General features: G+C 37.3%; 1 protein-coding gene across 1 annotated transcript in view; it reads right to left on the minus strand.

Annotated features, from left to right (window-relative positions):
* Crb1 (crumbs cell polarity complex component 1) overlaps nucleotides 1-20,490 on the minus strand; it is a 136,009-nt gene that overhangs the window by 45,456 nt on the left and 70,063 nt on the right. Inside the window, exons 5-7 of the mRNA XM_076941738.1 lie at nucleotides 8,198-9,154; nucleotides 3,049-3,587; nucleotides 1,208-1,373 (exon numbers count right to left, since the gene is read on the minus strand). Of these exons, the coding sequence (XP_076797853.1) occupies nucleotides 1,208-1,373; nucleotides 3,049-3,587; nucleotides 8,198-9,154 (1,662 nt within the window). The remainder of the gene's footprint in view (nucleotides 1-1,207; nucleotides 1,374-3,048; nucleotides 3,588-8,197; nucleotides 9,155-20,490) is intronic.

Here is a 20,490-nt window from a genome sequence, read left to right on the forward strand (position 1 = left end):
TAGTCTAGGAAATAACTTTACCTTTTGCTTTGGAAAGTCAAATAATATAAAAACCACATCAGGAGAAATAAGTGAATAATGCAGGAGTTATAGTTTACATATAGTCTCTGACTAGATTTAAAGATCTCATTTCATTTCACTGTTATTTGAATGTTTTTCTTAGCATGTTTGGAGAAGAAATTCTGGAGGGAAAGGGCATAAACAAACATTTTATTATATATTCTTAAACAAATGCTAAAATGACCAATCTAATTTGCTCTTTAGTGTCTGTCATGCTATGTATATTTATTTAGCAAAGATCCTGAAACCACGTGCTGTGATCTGGGTAATGCTTAATGCACTTCTACATATTGCCTTTCCTTCAATAAATATGCTTATATCTAGAGAGAGTTGTAAAATTTTAAGTCTTGTTTTAAATCTTGCTATGACAGGGAGATCAAGTAAACTCGAGGTAAACTATGAGTTGTATGCTCAAGATTATGTTGCTTTACTAGGCTCTATCTTCCCAGAACACTTTCTTGTTGACACTGGAAGGTAGAGGACTTTAGAGCACATCCTTAGATGCGTACTTTACTGAAAAATGAGAAGAGATTCTAATTTAATTCAGACATAGAGAGCAGGCTATTTTGGACTGTGCATCATTTGATCCGAGGGAGAAGACAACACATAAACCCTAATATTTAGTTCAAACTCATGACTGGAAAACAGTTCATAAGGAAGGGAACAGTTATACACACGGTAAGCCTGTTCCTATTACACATCACGATACACATAAAAGCATACACAAAGAAACATGTGAAGTGGGTGTTGTTCTCTCTGTTTAATAGTCGAGGAAGCTTTAGATCATGGTGGCCATGGACATAATCAATAAATCAAGAATCAATGGCAATGATCCAGATGTGTACACATTTACTCCATATTCTCAGTACTGAGAAAGCAAAGGCAGGTATCATTTGTTTTGTTCTTCACAAATTAACTTGAAATAAAGAGCTAGGTTTATTGTTCCATTTTCTCACTCAGAAACTCGGGCTAGTATGCATTCCAGAGGTCATTCTGGTCATGATCTTGGTCACACCAGGCCTATTAAACTTCTCTCGTAGTTTTCTCTAAGTTGGCTATGCCTGAATTCTTTGTTCACTATTTTTTGTTGGGACAATTGAAATGTACCAACAAACCTGGATGGATGACAGCTTTGAATGTTACCTACATTCAAACCCTTGAGGGACCAGCTGGCATTCTGCAATGGGAGGACATGGGCTCAGTTGACACCACTGAACTTGCTCGCAGGCTCTCCCTGCTGTGTTTGCAGGGCAGGAGCAGGAGAAGTCATCCCACAGGGAGTGGCAGGCACCTCCATTATGACAAGGGTTGGACTGAGAAAAAAAGAAAATCAAAGGGATGAAAAGCAAGGACAATGAAATATGGCAGTGTTAAAGGTGAGATCATCTGTTACTTTAAAACGCCAATTCTCCTACATCTTTGCATTTTAGACATTTTGTACATTGTTAATAATATAGAATAAAGCTGACTACTACCATTCCCAATTGCTTACTAAAAGAGCAGAGGAATGAGCAGTAGACAAGAGATGTGGGAGAGATAAAAAGGACAGGAAGAACAGAATAAAAGAGGAAAAGAGAAAATATAAAACTGATTTATGACACGAGAGGGTTTATTAAAATATGATATCCTCCATAATTTACAAGTTACCAGACACTTTGCTCACATCTATTATCACTGGTTGTGATGATTGTTACTTCTGGTTTACTTCTAGTTGCCTAAGATCCCACAAGAAGGTGAAATAGCACAAGCTGGTCCTCCATACTCTAAGTCTCAGTTCCCCCTGCCTCCTAATTATTAAGAACACTGTACTATTTCAGCTTTCAAGGTCACTCAGAGAGTAGTCAAAACATAAATATTTTTAAAGTATTTGTTTAGATTCTGTACTGCATTTATCCAAGGTCTATTATTAACACGGGTTTTCCTAGTTATGTACCTCCCCTTTCCTTCTTTATACTTCTGAGGCTAGAACACAGGCCTTGAGTTTGCTAAGCCTATACTCTTTCACTGAGCTACACCCCCAACACATTACATAATTTTATAAACTTTAATTTTTCATCTGTAAATATATAAATAAGCTAACAATGCTCCTTTTCAATAGTAGTCTTCCAGTATAACTCAATGGATGTAAATACATGTAAAGTCATTTCAATTACAGTAAAAGTATTCCTACAAGAATATTACAGTGGTTCATTCACATGTATTTAGAACTGAGTCTCATATACAGTAATTATTGAGGCTCATACCAGTGATGTTCCTTCTTTCAAAAGCTCATGAAGAGATAATCATCTCACATGTTTAAAGGTATTTAGAACACAAGAAAAGTGTTTGAAGCAAAGCATTGGCTTTGAGAAATCATGTCAAAGGATTTCAAATCCAACTACTTAAAGGAAACTGAAATTTTGTTGTTGACTCAACAGAAGTAGTTGGGCATTGAAATTAAATTTAGTGGGGTCTTTGGAAAGAAATTCATTTGGCTAAAGCAAAAGAACATTAAGAATGTGTAGATTAAAGTGCTATTATTCTTAGTGAAATCGATCGTTTTGAGAACAAGAAAAGCATATGACTGGAGTTATGTTGGCTGTTATGGATTTACGATGTCAATATAAACTAACAAAACTTTTTTATGGTTCTTTGAGAATCTACCAGACTTTCTTAAGATACAGAGATGAAAAATATTCCATGATTGGTATCAGCGTTTTGTTCATGTATAAAAGGTTTCAATTAGGTATGGTAGCATACACCTGTAATCCCTTCCCGCACTTGAGAAGTTCAGGAAGGAAGACAGTGAATTCAAATCCATCTGGGCTACATAGTTAATTGCCTATCTCAAAAACAAACAAATAAACAAACAAAAACAAAAACAGAAAAAAAACCAACCACCACTACCAAAAACAACAACCCAAGAAAAAGTAGAGTGATTATAATAAATCATTTAATAAATACAACCTGAGCATGCACTATGTGTATAGTTGACATAAATGATCCTACCTTACAGATGTTGTCTCCAGGACAGCCTTGAGTCACATTGACGAGAATTAAATCATTGTTTGTTGAATTGGGAAAGAATTCTAGACTCTGGTTGTTTAATTTTACATCTTGAATACAGCCTTTGAAGAAGCCACCATAAACTTCAGTCTTCTCTCTGTCAGGCAGGCCACCAATGAAGATGATGTCTCCTCTTTGAATTGTCCATGAGGGAACAGAAATGAATCCTAGGTTTTGTGAAGACTGATACAGTTCAATTTCATTTGGTTTGATTCTCAAAGATATTAAGTGGGCATTTCCATCACTAAGAAAAAATTTTACCACTAACTTAGGAGAGCCTGGCGTCTGCAGTGCTAGGTTTCCGTGCTCTAGCCAGACATAGACATACTGGTAAGTACTGTTTTCCAAAGCCAGAAGTAAGCCCAGGGGTTGACGTGTTCGGACAAACATGGAAAGACTGAAGTTCTGTCCATAATTATCATTAACATTAAAGGCAGCATATCCTGTGGAGTCATCCTGGCCAAATCTTCCCGCTACATATTCTGCAATGTCCAAAGAGGAAAGGAGAAAGAAAAAAATCTTTATATTCAGATGTAAGAAGAAATGGGAGATGGAACTTTCACAGGTATATATACAACCAGACACTTTCTTAAGTCCCAGGCAGTCTTATTCAGTAGAATAGTAAGGTTTACTTATTTTACTCAGCTCCTGAGATAATCATATAAATCACTAATATTTTTGTGGTATAATATATTTTGTGGTGCCTGTCAGTTACAAAAGAGAAAAAAACCAAAAAGCTTCTGAAATGATCAACTGAATATCCCTGTCTCCTCTCTAAAATCCAAACAATGAAATCTTAGACACTTCTGAGTTTCATCCTGGTTAAAAAAGGGTGTGGCTGAAAGCACTCTGTGCACCCTTGGGGCACACTGCCCAGTTCATCTCTGGTGTGCGAAAGCCTGCTGAAGCAGACACGTCATGAAGTTGAACTGCTTTGTAGGAAGACATGGATCAATTGCAAGACTATCCAGCTCAATTTGGGGAAGTCACTCTATGTAGTAGGAATCTCTTGGGGAAAGAGATTCTAGGAGTGTGTAGTGTTCAATTTGTTAACCGACTGAGGTCAAGTACAAGGAAGGGCTGAGTGCTGCCTATTGAATCTGCAATGCAGAAATTATTGCTGAGCTTGACAACACTGTCATAATGATATTGCTGCTTTGGGTTTTCACATCTCAGCTGTAATTGTCGGAGGTTGGGGAGGGGGGCACCATACCCTATCATGGTTAGATATCATCACCAATTGAAGTTTGTGCGAAAGTAAGACATATTTTACTGTAGCCGAACCACAGCGAGTCTCGCTTAGACAACCATCTGTGTTTGAAGACCTTCTGCATAAAAGGCTACATTTTCAGAACTCTGACTTGATTCCTAGAGGAACATTGCATTGTGAATCTGCGTTTGGACACCACCTGCTCCAGGCAACTACAGGTAGCTTTCAAAGGTACTGTCAGATAAAATAGCCTCTTTGAACAGGTTAACGTCTCTGCACATGCTGCGGCACTTTTGTATAGGATAAAATGCTTAATAAGAAAATTGGGCTCTTGAAGCCCTTGAGTTTTGAGGATAGGCACAAAAATCCCTCAAGCTCAGGGGGCCGGGTCCCTGCTGGTCATCCTAGGATGCCTGCAGCATCACTTTGTGGATCAGAATAAAAGACAGGATTCAGGGATGGGTTTCTTTTTTTCCTTAGAAACTTGACTCTCCAGTAATCCTATTCTTCAGAAATCACAAGCAGGTAGTCAGAGTGTGTGATGTGCTACTTGATTTTAGAAACACTGTAACGCACATGGGAAGGACCCGGCGATACACATGGAAGATTTGATGCTAATATAGATAGTGGATATGTTTTAAAGATGTGTGGATGAAAAATTTTAATTTGACAGATTTTAATGACTGATGGGCTGTAAGAGGAAGTTTAGTGAGAGGTGAATAGGAGGCACTGATATTAAATGTGACCCATCAGCTTAGGAGAGGAGAGGACTCTAGCCTCACAAAGGACAATGGCTGACAAGAGACAATGTGTAAACTGTCTGTCCAGAAGTAAATGTGGTGCTAATGTGATAAATGAGAGCATATTCTATAGGAAGCAGAGAGCTGTGGCTCCATGTCTCATTAAGTACATTTAGATATCACCTTTTAGAAAGAGGCAGATGTCTGGCCAAAGGAGCAACCAGCTAATGAAGTCCTTCGAGGACATGTCACATAGAGACACTAGAGGAAAGTAATGTGTGTAGGACGCTGGGAGTGGTTGCTGGGCATGGGATATTTTTCTTCAAATATTTAGGAATTCTCAAGAAGGGATGTTAAACCCTAAGTGAGAACATCCCCAGTGATAACTATGTGGGAAAATGGAAGTTTGGGTAAACCATCACCTAGAAATAACTGATTCGAAATTTGGGGCCAGATGGCACAATGAATTCTCTATTCTTGGAGTGGGCTAAAAGCAGGGGGTAACATAAGAAATCCAGCTACTGAATGAGGCTCTGTCAAACCTAACAAACACTGATGCTAATACCATCCTAAAAGTCTAGGTGGACAAAAAAACTTACAAACATATATAAGTTGCTTTTTAAAATTAGATACTCTGCAAACAAAGAAAGAGTTATGTTACATATTCCTTTAGAACCCGTGGGTCATAACCCTTTTGGGGTGAATAACCCTTTCACATGGGTCTCCTAAAACCATCAGAAAACACAGACATTTACATTATGATTCATAAAAGTAGCAAAAATTACAGTTGTGAAGTAGCAACAAAATAATTTTATAGTGTAGGGTCACTACCACGTGAGTGAGGAGCTATATTAAAGGGTCATTAGGAAGGTTGAGGACCACCACTTTAGAATAATATCCCAGAAGGTCCTGTTCTGACATATAATGCAAGACCCACAATGATATCACTGAGGGTAGTTCAGGGTGCTATGGAAACCTTATGGGAACATAAATGGCTTTTGAGAAGATCAGCTTCAAGATATTGGCAATGTCTACACTTTTTATGTCATTTATACAACCCCACCCTCTATTCAGCTTGTCTTCTTCTTTCATCGTGTTTACCAATGGCAAATGTTGTTCCAAAATCATGGTCTGAGAATGGGAGAGGTGGCTCAGTGGTTAAAAGTATGAGCGGCCCTTGTAGAGGACCAAGGTTTGATTCTAGTACCCATATTAGGTAGTTCAAAACTGGTCTTTAACTCCTGTTGCAGGGGATCTGCCCTCATGCAGTGCAGAAATATACTCAGACCCCCACAGTTACATATAAAGTAAAATATAAAATACATCTTTAAAAAAATTATTATTTTGATGGCTTGCCCTCTTGATTTTTAGTGTGCCTCATTTGAATATATAGTCTCTATATGTATATAGAGTCTCATTTGTGGTGTTAAATGTGTATGTGTTTAAGATATAAAATACAAAAAAAACCATTTCCTTATTGATCTCAGCAATACAGAATATTTGAACTTTATAATTCCAGAGTCATATGAAAAATATAACTTTGCTTTAAAAGTTCCCTCCTAAGTTTTCAGAAACGAAGGGTATTACGAAATTCCTGCCCTATAATCATTTGATGCCAAATGTTGGTTTAAACAGTTTCAAACTGTGAAAAGAGAGGATTTAATCACACTTTGTGTAAGTTTAGGGGATATAATTACACTTGGTGTGAGTATAGGGGTGTAATCACACTATTTGGGGGGAATATGGAAAGTGTAACCAAATCAGGAATTTAGTTTTAAAATTCATTATTTTCTAAGTTGGCAAAAAAAAAAAAAAAAAAAAAAAAAAAAAAAAAAAATCTAAAGAAAACCAGAACCTGCTTGGCATCTCGCGAATCCATTTCCTAGGACAGTCAGCATCCCCAGGTCAGTGCTAACCTCAAGGGTCACCGCATCTGGAAGCCAGTCAAAATGAGTCCGCATCTGTTTGTTATTTTGTATATGTAGTAAAAATATTGCTTTGGGTCAATTAGATTTCTCTTCAAAACGTGAACCATTGCCTCGGCATAATTTCACCTTTAAAAATAATCACAAAACAACTTGCCACGCCATTTAAAATATTGCATGGAGCAGCAGATGCCATGCCTCATTGTCAAACAGGTCCATGATTGTAATGAATATTGTGGTTAGGAGAAAATCTGCGAATAGTTTCTAATAATTCTTAGCCATTGAACATGGAGTAGGGTATAGGCTACGGCTGGTTTTAATTTTCCTTCATACAAAACAGAGTAGACTGTTTACCATATGTTGTCCTCCTTGGACTCATTCTAAAATGCTGGAGTAAATTGCAGCCGAACTTCAAAGCAGTCTGTTAGAGTTCCCTCTCAGCCCCCTCAATACATGATAATAATAATAAAGGTGAACAGGTATGTATTGATCGCTATCAGTGGCAGCCTTTAGAGTGATGCCAGAAGTAAAGGATTTGAAATCCACTTCAAACTGATTCGCTAGAGGAATCATATTGATCTGTGCATGACAACTACCAAGTTTTCCTGATAATACATTTCATGTTTTCTTTCTTTTTCCTACTGAAGACATCTATCCTCTTTATAAAACAAGACCTTTGAAAAGACAGCTTTCACTAGAACTGATGGCTTGTCAACCTGTTAATCTTAAGCATGATTCATAAGGAAGTCTGAGCTACGCAGAGAGATCAGGAAAGTGTATATTCACTGAGACTCTAGAAAGCACAAGCTGTGGTATTAGTACGTGACAGTAACTAGTTTTCTGCCCAAAACTCCCCTTTCTCTAAAAGATGACATCTTGTACAAATAACTAAGATTTTTCTGTACATTACTGATATGCAACAAATGGCAAACTGCTATGAGAATTTTACTAACTAGATGAAACACCACATAGATTGGGGTTACATTATTATTATTATTATTAATTTTACTTTTCAGCCCAAATAAAACTTAGCTAGCCTATGAAACTCACTCATAATTAATACATATCACAGCTGTGTCCTTTTATCTCATTAGTGAACAAACATCAGCATAGGTCCTGAGGGGTCCTTATGTTTCCTAACAGGGGGTGGCAGCCTGGGTGATTTGAGATGGCTCTGCTCAGAGGCACAGCACTCCTGGGCACCTCACTCCTCTCACCTTTCAGGCAGTTGGAGCCTGTATAGGGCCTGTCACATTCACACTGATAACCCTGCCACAAGTTGATGCAGCGTCCTCTGTTTTGACAGGGTTGACTTTCACACCAGTCCTTTCCCAGGCAGCCTGCTTTGACATTTGATGACAAGCCAGACAAAATGTTCTCCAGAGTAATTTGATTCATATCAAATCTAATATCTTGGAGACAGCCTACAAAGGAAGGTGTGGAAGGCACATTATAGATATTAAGCACAGACACACTGTCGTTGGTTGTCTCCATTGGTAAGCCACCCAAAAAAGAGTTCTGCAAAGCACATATTGATTGACGATTCTCAACTGGAACAGAAGACTTGGTGGTGCATTTTTCCTTGCAGGAGCTGCCAATCAAGGCAAGGGTGATAGTTTCTGCAAATGTTACCTCCACCAAATGCCATTCTCCATCACTGGTGTTGTGGGAAACAGACAGGAGCACCTTTGGCTGATTCCAGACTTCGATCGATAAGTGAACACAGCCATTCAGCAACTCCAGCTTCATAGACAAATCCCTGTTGCCTCGGACAAGGAGAAGTGCGTTTGGCTGAACAGTCTGAAACCTCAAGGATATGTTACACTCTGACTCTGTGGTTGTATGGGAGCCACTTGTGACCCACAGGAAGCCATTGCTCTCAAATGAAAGTGTGGTGACAGTTTCACACAGTGGCCCCGCATAGCCAGAAGGACACTGGCAGGTGAATCCATGCTGGCCATTTTGGAAGTGAGGGATACATTTTCCATTGTTCAGACAGTGGTGATGAGTGCAACCCAGGAGAATTTCAGAGCAGTCTTGTCCTCCATAAAATGTCCTAGAAGTATCATTAAAGGGGCAGTGACAGGTATAATTCCCAGGCAGGTTCTCACAAGTGCCACCATTTAGGCAAGGGTTTGGTAAACATTCATCGAGGTCGTCTTCACAGTGGATTCCTGTTAAATAATAAACATTAGGTTAAATGTCTACACACTCACATAGACATATATGATCCAATTAGTACTAAAAGTTTCATATACACTTTATATATAATAAATAAGTTCAGATGAAGTTCAGGCTTAGAACTGTGATGGAGTAAAAATATAGTTCTGGAAGAAAACTAACATCAGTTGTAGCATTCTACATATGCTCTGAAAAGAGCAGTTGCGACAGATTTAGAATTCTTGTAGAAATAGACCATTTGTCAATTATAGATCATCTCAAGTTACCATTGTCAAGTATACATATGGCATCGATATGAAAACAACAAAAATGGGGTAAACTCTGGTTTTGGCAGTGATCCTAGATTTTAAAATGATTGATTTGTAGATGCTTTTCTTGGTTCCTTATTTACCCTCTTATTTTACTCTCTTCACTTGGAAAGAATGATTTGCTTTCTCTCCTGTTTACACCATCCTACAACCCCTAGAACCAAAGATTGCCTGATATATAAACCTTGATATCGCTCACCACAGAAAGCTCCTAAGTGGAAGAGCTCATCTTCTTCCTGAACTCTTTATATAAAACAAGACATCTATTCTACAAGTTCCCATTGATAATTTTTATTTCACTTAGATAAAATATGGTTCTTGATTTTGAGAAACATAGGACACTGTCCATAAAAGAGTGATTAGTGCTATTTTGATCAAGTGGATAAGAACATGACACTGTGCTTGTTAGTTTTTGTCAACTTGGCACAAATGTGGGTCACCTAGGAAGAAGGAATTTTGTTTGAGGAATGGCCTCCATGAGAACAGCCTGTAGGTTAGTCTATGTGGGGGCATTTTCTTGATTAACAATTGACGTGGGAGGGCCCAGCTCATTTTGGGCAGTGCCAGCCCTAGTAGTAGTAGGTGGTCCAGGGTGGTATAAAGAAGCAGGTTGAGCAAACAGAGAAGAGCAAGCCAATAGGCAGTTGTCTGCCCTGGTCTCCGTTTTAGTTCCTGCCTCCAGGTTCCTGCTTTGAGCTCCTGCCCTGAATTCCCTCAATAATGGACAATAATCTATGAGTTAAAATAAACTTTTTCCTCCCCCAGTTTGCTTTTGGTAAGTATTTTTTTCTCAGTTGCAGACATCAAACTAGGATAGACAGTTGTTAGGAGTGACTATGAAAGCAAATGAGCGAATACGAGTTGACATATGTAGAACACTTTATAATTTTCCCCAGTACCTTCATCCACATTACATTTCTGTTTACAGTAATCTGCAGTTTGCAAGGCACATATTCTTAACTCTTTTTGCGGAATTAGAAATTTCAAAGTCTAAGTTCTAAAATATTTTTGTAATCTGACCCTAAATCATGTTTTACATCCAATGTGAAACTATTGCACCTAATAATCATGTGCTGCTAGTTATTCTGGTTACCAATATGTGAACACTATCTTCCCATTTAGGCCTATACCTAACATTTTAATTTTATTTTTTATTTTATACATATAATATTACTATTATAAAAACAAAACCTGAAAACATTTTTTTTGGCAATGATCCTAGATACAAATATGAACTCTTTCTTCAAGGACTGCTTTCTCTGTTAATTTGCATGCCTTCTTTGTATGACAGCTGTGTCATACAAAGGTTGTCATTTTGGTAGTGTTGCCTGTGTGATCTTCAGCTGGTTTTGTTTTCAGAGTCTTACTTTTCTTATCAATAAAAAATGGGGATAAAAATGAAATTTACAGACAAAGCTTTCCCACAGTCTGATGTAAGTCATGAAAGTGATTGTGGACCTACCTATTATGTAATTTCTCAATAGATGTTGGCCATTTACTAAAAAGTAATAACCAAAAAAATTACCCATACTGACAAAATTCAAATAGTCCTTGGTCACTGGAAGATAATTTTCAAAAGGTGCTTATTTATGCTTGCTGCCATACAAAAAGAAAAGTCTTGAAATAATAATAAAAAGTAAATGTGAGATTTACACAGTGTGTTACTCTAGAATTTCATTAGACTGTAAATTCCATGAGGGAAAGAAATATGTTTTCTTCATCAATCAGTGTCTAAGCCTTAGTTTAATACATGACTCATATTTTAAAATTCCAAGAACCCCTAAAACCAAAGAATCGTTTTATAATTAATCGTTTGAATGGATCAATTAAAGATCTTCCTAAAGTAACAAATACTTGTAAAGCATTAAATCTTATCTAAAACCTAAATGGGACTTTCTGGATATGTTTATTAATTTATAGTAACAAAGTGTTCCCAAAACAACAAATATTTTATAAAGCATTAAGTCTTATCTGAAAACTAAGGTGTACTTTCTGGGTATGCTTATTAATTTAGGAAATGATGATTTTTCTCTATCTACCACCACTTATGTATCAGACATTAGGCATCTGATTGAAAGGTTTTCATCATAATTATACTTTATGCTACTTGGATCGATTTTATAGACGCTCTGGTAATTCAAAAATATTTTAAGTTCTATGAGAATGGTGACATACTATAAATTTACTTAAAGTCTTTCTCAGTGCCTGCACAGTGCTGGGGGTGGGGGGTGCACATGTTCTAAATGTTGTATTAATACAAAGAGCAGAAGGGGATGGAATTGATTTGCTTTGTGGATGTAGAGAATGAATATAACATTCTAAGTAAAGGTTAACTCTAAAGAAGCATTCTAAAGAAATTTTAAGTACAACAAGAGTTTGAACTTTTGTATTTGAAGAAATTTTCCTTAAACTTGATCTTTACATATTTGAGCAACAAACTAGCAAGTATTTCCCCAAGACAAATTTCTGTTGCATGCACATGGTAATACATGTTTCTAATCCCAGTATTTAGGAGATTGATGCCATCTTGGGCTACACAGTGAGGATCAGAATAGCCTCAGCTACACACACACACACACACACACACACACACACACACACACACACACACTAAAAAACCCTGTCACAGATTTCAGATGCAAAGAAGAAATTTGTTTATAGACATAGCACTGCAAACTGTTTTCAAGAACATCTCTGAAATTCAGCCAACCGTCTCAAAGCCTGAGGCCTAGTATTATGATGGCCTACACATCTCTCAGAATTTAGCTTGGTGCCCACAGCAAAAACATCTTAACAATTAATTAATTTACAATTCTTTAAAATTACTCACCTATGTCTTACTCCTACAGACTATGTGGGAAGTAGATGGATCTAGAAGTCAAAGACCTGGCTTTGGTGCGAGTACAGTAAAACGTGAGGCATAAATGTGTATAGTGTTATGACATTTCTGAGAACGCATGGCACATAGTGGGCTTCCAGTGGTTGCAGATAATCTGTGAAGTGCAAACTCAGACACTACCAGATCATAATTAGAACATTTCAAGTGAAAGCTTTGATTCAGAGACAGTGAACAATTTTGAGATACTAAAACTAATAATTAAAATCAAATAAACAAATACAGATGTCATATTGACCATGTGCGAAGTCCTGGGGATAGCATGAAATGACAATCAGGTCTTTTGAGTTTAGTGGAGGTAGGACCATCATGTCAAAAGAAAGTTTCAGTGTGAGTCATTTGCATGCCAAAGGGGCAGCACTGGACAAATCCCAGTGACCTGCCCAGGCAAAAGCAACTGCAGCCCTAGCAGCCTCATGTCAGGATGGTCCAGAAAGTTTTAGGGAAACTAAGTATCAATGACTCTACATTTCAAGTATAAATCAGAGTTAAACAAACAAACAACAATAAAACATCATTATGTGTACAAGTTAGTAAAGAAACAAACACTCCGGATATGGAAAATCTGAAGACTTTCTGAAGAAATGATGTGGCGAGCTGCCCAGGAAAATACACAGAGGAAGATCAACTTAGAAAGGTCAGGCCAATGCAGGCAGATAAGGGGGTTGGAGCTTACAAAGCTTTTATTTTTTTATTTATTCACCTATTTATGTTTTGGCAGTGGGAACTGACAGGGTAAACGTGGATCAACATGGTCCCTTCCAAAGATCAGTCCTGAGGGGTTGTGTAAAGGAGTGAAGAGAAAGAAACTAGAGACTGGAAGACGCGCCAGGAGCCATTAAAACTCCAGAAGCAAGTCTATGGGAGCCTGAAATAGGGTGTTTATTTCCTTCAGTTTGAGTTGCCTTTATTTGGAGTTGTTCGGCATATAAATACTGATGACAGAACTTTCCTTACAGTTGTTACTCTATATTTTATTATCCCATAGAATACACATAGAATACACATACAGTACACAGATATGATCTTTCATATGATACCAATAATTTGGCAAAATATTTCCCATATATATATGTATGTATATGTGTATATATTCCTATAACTCCTGTTCCAGTTTCTGACTTCCAAAAAGACCAGGCACTTATTGGTGAACAAACATATTCAAGGCAAAACAATCATACAATAAAATTAAAATAAAAAATAGAAAAAAAAAAAACAACGAAAAGAAAATTTCTTCAGTGGTTACCTCACTGGGCAAAAGGAAAGATCTGCTGTCTATCAAAATAAAAGGATTAGGGGATGCTCAGAGATTACACCTGCCAGTCAGTCTTTCCAGGGTATTTTAACAGCTGGGAGTTGACTGCTTGGGTCCAGGTGAAACGCAGATTGCTAAGTTTAGTATTGTTTTGAATCAATTCAATTAACTAAAACTCTTCCTATTTAGTTTTCTAAAATTCTTCTAATATAGCCGTATGATTCTATGATAGTGCCACATTTAAAAATAGTCTCGATCCGAAAATGTTCACTACCTGGCATACTGTAAATATTAATGAGAATACGTAACATCTGTGGATAGAAAGGGATCCAGGAGTGGTGGTGCACACCTGTCACGCAAGCTCTTGGAAAGTTGAATTAAGAGGTTCCTGAATTTGAGGACCCTGTGGTCCTCATCATGAAACCCTATATAACCGTTGTAAAATGGCTTTTGCCATATTTTTCACTGTAAGTCATGTTGCTAATGAAATACCTTGTAGAAAAATTGTTTCTATAAAAACAAAAACATTTTTTAAGTTACATTTTTTTAATCTATTTTAATTACTTAAGTTTTTCAAAAACTATAAATTCAAGAAGGAATTAAATATAAAGTCAGGGTTTGAAGTACGAATAGTTCCACTTTCCTACTTTTTCATATAACAATAGTATCTGTTATAGCATTAAATATTAGCAGAAACAAATGCCTTAAAACGGTAGCAACAACACTAATTATCTAAGTAATAAGAAAGCAAGTTACCTATGAGCATCGCCATTAAAATGTGAAAACCTTGTCCAAACATATTTCCATAAAAAGTAAAAACTGTTAGCCATCCAAAGTCTAGTAGGTCGACAGAAACCGGTTCTGATGTCTTTGTGCTTTTTCCAAAAGGGTTTTCCAAGAGCAAAAACAAGGCTTGCTCTTGTTGAAGAATAAGTGAGAGTTCAGCTTTGACTCCCCGCACCGCACCTCCAGCTGGATCAGTGGGGCTTAATGTAAGACGGCTGTGCCACTTACCAGGCAGCTTTGTTATATTCTTAGATCCAACTCTGATTCTGCAGGCCACACCGTGCCTCCCTTATGTAAATCTCACTGGTGAGTGTTAGGATGATCTCAACGTTAAATGAGGTTATTATGGAAACTGAGGACGCTCCATATAAACCACGGTTCAGAGAAACTTTGTGGAAAATCATTACCTGATTTTATTTGTCTTCATGATGATGGTGGTGCTGTGTTGGTCTTTCCTTCATTTTGTTTTGTTTCTTTGGGAGACTGAGATCTTGCTATGTAGTCCTGCTGGCTTCCAACTCTTGAATATTCCTGCCTCAACCTCTCTAATGCCTTCAAACCCTGTTTTTTTTGTTTTGTTTTTTTTTTTTTTTTTTTTTTTTTTTTTTTTTTTTTGTTGTTGTTTTGTTTTGGTTTAGTTCAATTGATACCACTGAAATAAGTCGACCTCCCCCAAACAACAGGGTGTATTGAGTTGACAGCAGTACTCTAATCCCTGCACATCAGAGGCAGAAGGGGAAAGTGTATCTTTGAGTTAAGGCCAGCCTGGTCTACTAAGCATCAAGTTTCAGAGAGCCAAGGCTACATAAGAAACCCTGTCTCAAAAACCAAAAGTAAACAAATAAATAAATGTCACTCAGCTCACATCAACTTCAAGTCTTGATTCCAGTAGGGGATGCAAAGGAGAGACAGATGAGAGAAAGCAGTCTGGCTTTCACTATTGTGACTGTAGGGGGAGGAAGCTGCAGGGAACAAGTACCTTTTTTCTTGCAAATAAAGATATTGTGTGTTTATTATTGAACCAGCCAACCAGTGCCTGTATACACACAGGGAAGAGTCAGGCTCACAAGAAATGTCCAAATATCCTGACAGTGGTGATATTTTCAGCTTGTAAAGAAGCTCTGACAGTGGCTTTGATATTATGCAATATATAATATATATATGCATTATATAATATATATAATATAATGCATACACATAGTATAATAATATATTTATATTATTCATAATATCAAATAATATATATGCATCTCATATGCAATTTCTATGAGCAAAACTTAATTCTTCTCTAGTCTTTTGTCTGAGACATTATTTTATGAGCAGTTTCCACCTGAGTTTTTTTTGGGAAATAAGGAACTTTTGTTTTTGTCTTTTCACCAAAAATGACTTCGTCCTGGGTGTCTTATTTAAAGAAGTTCAGGGAATGGACAGTTCCTGGAACAAAGGGAATATCAGCATCCCTGACTCCAGATTCAATATGAAATGTGTTATTTGAATCCAAAGAGTTGAAAAACACACAACCCAGTTGGACTGCTGCTGGGATGCTGTATTTATGTTCACTAGGTGGAATCTTCTAGGGATTGAAGTAAACCAAGCATTGCTAGTTATCTAGGGAGCCAACAAGTTTTCTGGCCAAGAAATTGTGTGCAGATTCAGAAAGGATAGCCATTCAGCATGGGTGTGATGGTAGAGACTTAAGAGAGGGCAGGTGATGGGGTTCAGTAGCCTCTATTGATTCTTTCGGTCCTATGATTCTGTCATAATTTCTGTGTAAAGATTGATTTCTATTTGAAGAATATACTGAATATATTATGATTGTATAATGCCGCTATTTTGTGATAGCAGCCTGCTATAAAGCTTAAAGGGAGAAACGGCCTAAGGCATATGGTTCTAGGTCATGGGTCATGGAAAGTGTTTATACGTGCTTCCTGCTGCAAACGCTGAAGTGAACACAGAAACTATTGGCTCACAGGAGCTAGCACCAAGCCAGGTTGTTTCACACTCTTCCTGGCTCCTGGTTTGAGTCTTTTCTTCTCTATTGTGAGACGTTCTCAGGAGAAGAATCTGATGTGGTAGCATAAACTGATATTTACTGACTGGAGCAATGGATCAGTTGTTAATAGCACCTGCTGCTCTTACAGAGGATCAGGGTTCAGTTCTATACCAGGTGGCTACAGGGACCACCTTTTCTGGACTCTTCACCTACTCGACATTCATGAAGTGTACATGTATTCTTTCAGGTACTCACATATACAAATGAAATAAACAATCAGGCCAAAAAATAAAAGTATTAATAATATAAACATTTAGGGATATTGAAAATAGGGCCAGAGGTGGATGAGATGTCACAGTTGGTAAAAATACTTGCTACAAAAATCTGATGATCTGAGTTCAATCCCTAGGTCCTGCAGTAGAAAAACAGAACTGATTCCCAAAAGTTTTTCAGCGACCTCCATTCCCATTAGCACTTGTATGCCCATAATAACACCCCTCCAACACACACATAAAGAAAAAAAGGAAGGAAGGAAGAAAGGAAGGAAGGAAGGAAGGAAGGAAGGAAGGAAGGAAGGGAGGAAGGAGTGAAATAATAATTAAAAGAGGCAAAATCATTATATGAATAGCATAGACAATTAATAAGCAGCTAACATACACAACTGGCTACATTTTAAACTACAAATGCAAGGAAACATATATCTAAAATATTTTAATGTGAAATGATTAAAATAAAACATTTTTTCTAATAATTACAAAATATATTAAAGTCTATTTTCTGTGGGCCACTAAAACCTTAATGGTTCCAGAGGAATGTGCTATTCCAATAGGTGATTTATTCTGTGTAAGGTTTTATTTTGGGTACATACAGAGATAGGGAGCACTTCTGTTTTTCCATCTATTTTTCTTTATTGCCATAGTATTTGAAGGTATGATACACACAGATACATTGCACTGATATTTGTTCAGAACTATACTGAACCTCAGATAAAGTATACTGAACCCAGAGAAAGATTTTATTCAGTCCATTGTGTGAAAGAAAAATTCTACTCTCTTTGGATGAAAAGCAAAATCGCAAAAAGCTTTGAGCATCACCACCCCCGAATTTCACTTGATGTTATCTTTCATAAGTTACCGTGCCCCTCAGCGGAGGCAGGTAAGGGATGTTTTAGTTACTTTATGGACTAACACAGAAAGTTCAACGTTGCCCGTGCTCACTCCTGTTGATGTTACTTTGAAAGGTAATTTCAGAGACACTCAGCCCAATTCAGCCAGAGCTACCGTAATTAGGCTTTGATCAGTAAGTCATCATCAACAGCTCTGCCATTGTTTAGGCCTTTACCTCCGACTTGTCAGAAGTGAATGATTAATATAAACCTAGTTCTGGTGGGTGACAGAAAGCTGCTTTGTGTTGGGTTATATGCACTGTAGTTTCTCATCATGTTTGCTTACTCTCTGCTAGAACAGGACCTGCCTTTCGATTCTTCAGTAGTGCTGTTTGTTAGTTCTCAAAAATGTATTTGTGGTTTAGTTCTGCAAAACTAGAAAAATCGCGTCAAAGGCCAAGTGAATTACTGGCCCTATAGGGTCTGCTTGATGCTCGTGGTCTTCTACAGTTTTCTTCTTTATCTCTTAGCATTACTTAACACACTACCTACTATGTGGATGGTCTGTATAAGCTTTTTCTTCACTAGAATAAAAATTAAAACACATTCACATTTTTCTGTCATTAATTTTAAGTATTAAAAGAAATTTATCCACTAGTTTTTTCAGGCTATAAATATATTGGAAAAATGATAGTTACATCCCAATGTAAGGTTTATAAATCTGGTATCCACAGATATCTACTGTGAATATAAAGGGACATTACAGGTTAATCCATCACCAGAATATTCAAGTATCATTTTATGATACTGTCTTATTTGAGGAGATGATTTATACTGGTGAGTCTTTACATTTTAATAATAAGAATTGCTTGAGGTAGATTATATTTCAAACAGATTATTAGAACACTTTTCTTGAAATCTAGATTTGTAAATATGAATTGAGCAAGAATACTTCATTTAAAAAGAGATTCACTTATATATTATGCATATGATTGTCTTGCCTGCATATATGTACGTGCACTATGTGTATGCCTAATTCCTGAAAAAAGATTAGAAGCACGGATGGTTGTGAGCCACCACTGGGTGCTGAGACTTGAACTCAGGTCCTTTGCAAAAGCATCCTTGCAAATTCTGCAGCAGTAGACACCGAATGCTCACAGGTGCTTCTAAGTAATTCTCACAGTGCTTCTTCAGAGAGAAGTTCTAGAAAATCAACAAATTTTCAAAGATAAACATAATCTAAAAACTGCCAAAGAAGCTGCAATTAAAGAAAAGAAAACATCTGGAAGAGACTTATTTTCTGTATGTAAATGTACTCATTCACGAAAACAGACTTTGGGAGGGCATCTAAACTGTTTGTCATTTCTTAAAAACGTATTAATGTTTCAGTTCTGCAAAACTAACCAGTGGCAGAGATATTCAAAAAACAAACTAATGGATGAAGGATTCTTGATAAAAATTTGGGACTGCTTTACTGAAGTATGTGTTTGAAATGACTTCATAGCCTAGGCTTCCAGCTTCCCATGATCAGATCCTGTACTGCTCACCAAATTATTAAGAGTTAGAGTGTCCTTCTAACTTTTAATAAAATAAACAGAACCCATTAAACTGCTACAAGGGGTTTCCCTCCACATTTTATCTTCAATTTAACTATGTCGTTATGATATTGACATGAAAATATTGGATATATTGATAATGTTGACTGACTTGCATTCTTATACGTCTCTATATATTAATTGACTATATTCAGTATTGGAATAGAAAGGCAGTTTTCAATGCTAAGATGTTCCAGCAATGGCTCTAAGTAAATATGTGATCTTTCCAGGAGCCTTCAGTTCCTATTAATTTTTTTGTCAATATTAAAATGAGAGTGAATATTTCACCTCTATCTAGTTGTAGTATTGTGGGCACTGAATATACTAATTAATTCGTAAATAATTTTGAAAAATAGGAAGTTCTACAAAATAAAATAAAATGTTTCTCATAATGTTTCTGAACTTGACTATTATTTCAAAAGCTTAAAATTCCTCTAACTTGAGATCCGGGACGGCAGCTCTGCCCCCAATCACACAGAACCCAGAGGAAGTGGGGCTCCCAGGAACTCTAACACGGGCAGTATCTTAGGTAAGCAGACAGCAACGTCCGCCCCAAACAGGGAGTAACTGGGACCCACAAGGACCTAGAAAGTCACTCCTGGCCTGTAGTACTGGTTCCTTTCAGTCTGAGCCAGAGCACTGAGTAGATCTTGGGTGGCAGCTCTGCCCCCCAATCTAAGAACCCAGAGGAAGCAGGGCTCCCAGAGCTCTAACATAAGCAGCATCCTGTCTGCTCCTGAGCACTGAGGAGATTTTGGGCCCCAGCGCTTACCCCAGTAATTACACCCACCTCACACAGTTCTGATACAACCAAGATAATAGGAAAGACAGGCTCCAGACAGAGATAGGGCAGGTAGCACTAAGGAGATACATATGGCAAAAGGCAAGCGCAAGAACATAAGCATCAGCAACCCAGGGTACTCGGCATCATTAGAACCTAGTTCTCCCACACAAGAAAGTCCTGAATTCCCCATATTACTAGGAAAGCAAGATTCAGATTTAAAATCCCTTCTAATGATGATGATAGAGGACTTTAAGAAGAACATAAATAACACTCTCAAAGAATTTGAGAAGAACACAGGTAAACATGTAGAAGCCCTTAAAGTGGAAACACAAAAATCTCTTAAAGAATTACAAGAGAACACAACCAAACAGGTGAAGGAACTCAACAAAACCATCCAGGACATAATATGGAAGTAGAAACAATCAAGAAATCACAAAGAGAGACTACCCTGGAGATAAAAAATCTAGGAAAGAAATCAGGAGTCATGGACACAAGCATCACCAACAGAATACAAGAGATAGAAGAGAGAATCTCAGGTGCAGAAGATACCATAGAAAATATTGAAACAACTGTCAAAGAAAATGCAGAATGCAAAACGTTCTTAACT

Source organism: Arvicanthis niloticus, chromosome 10 (genome assembly GCF_011762505.2).
Source record: "Arvicanthis niloticus isolate mArvNil1 chromosome 10, mArvNil1.pat.X, whole genome shotgun sequence".
Classification (NCBI taxonomy): Eukaryota; Metazoa; Chordata; class Mammalia; order Rodentia; family Muridae; genus Arvicanthis; species Arvicanthis niloticus.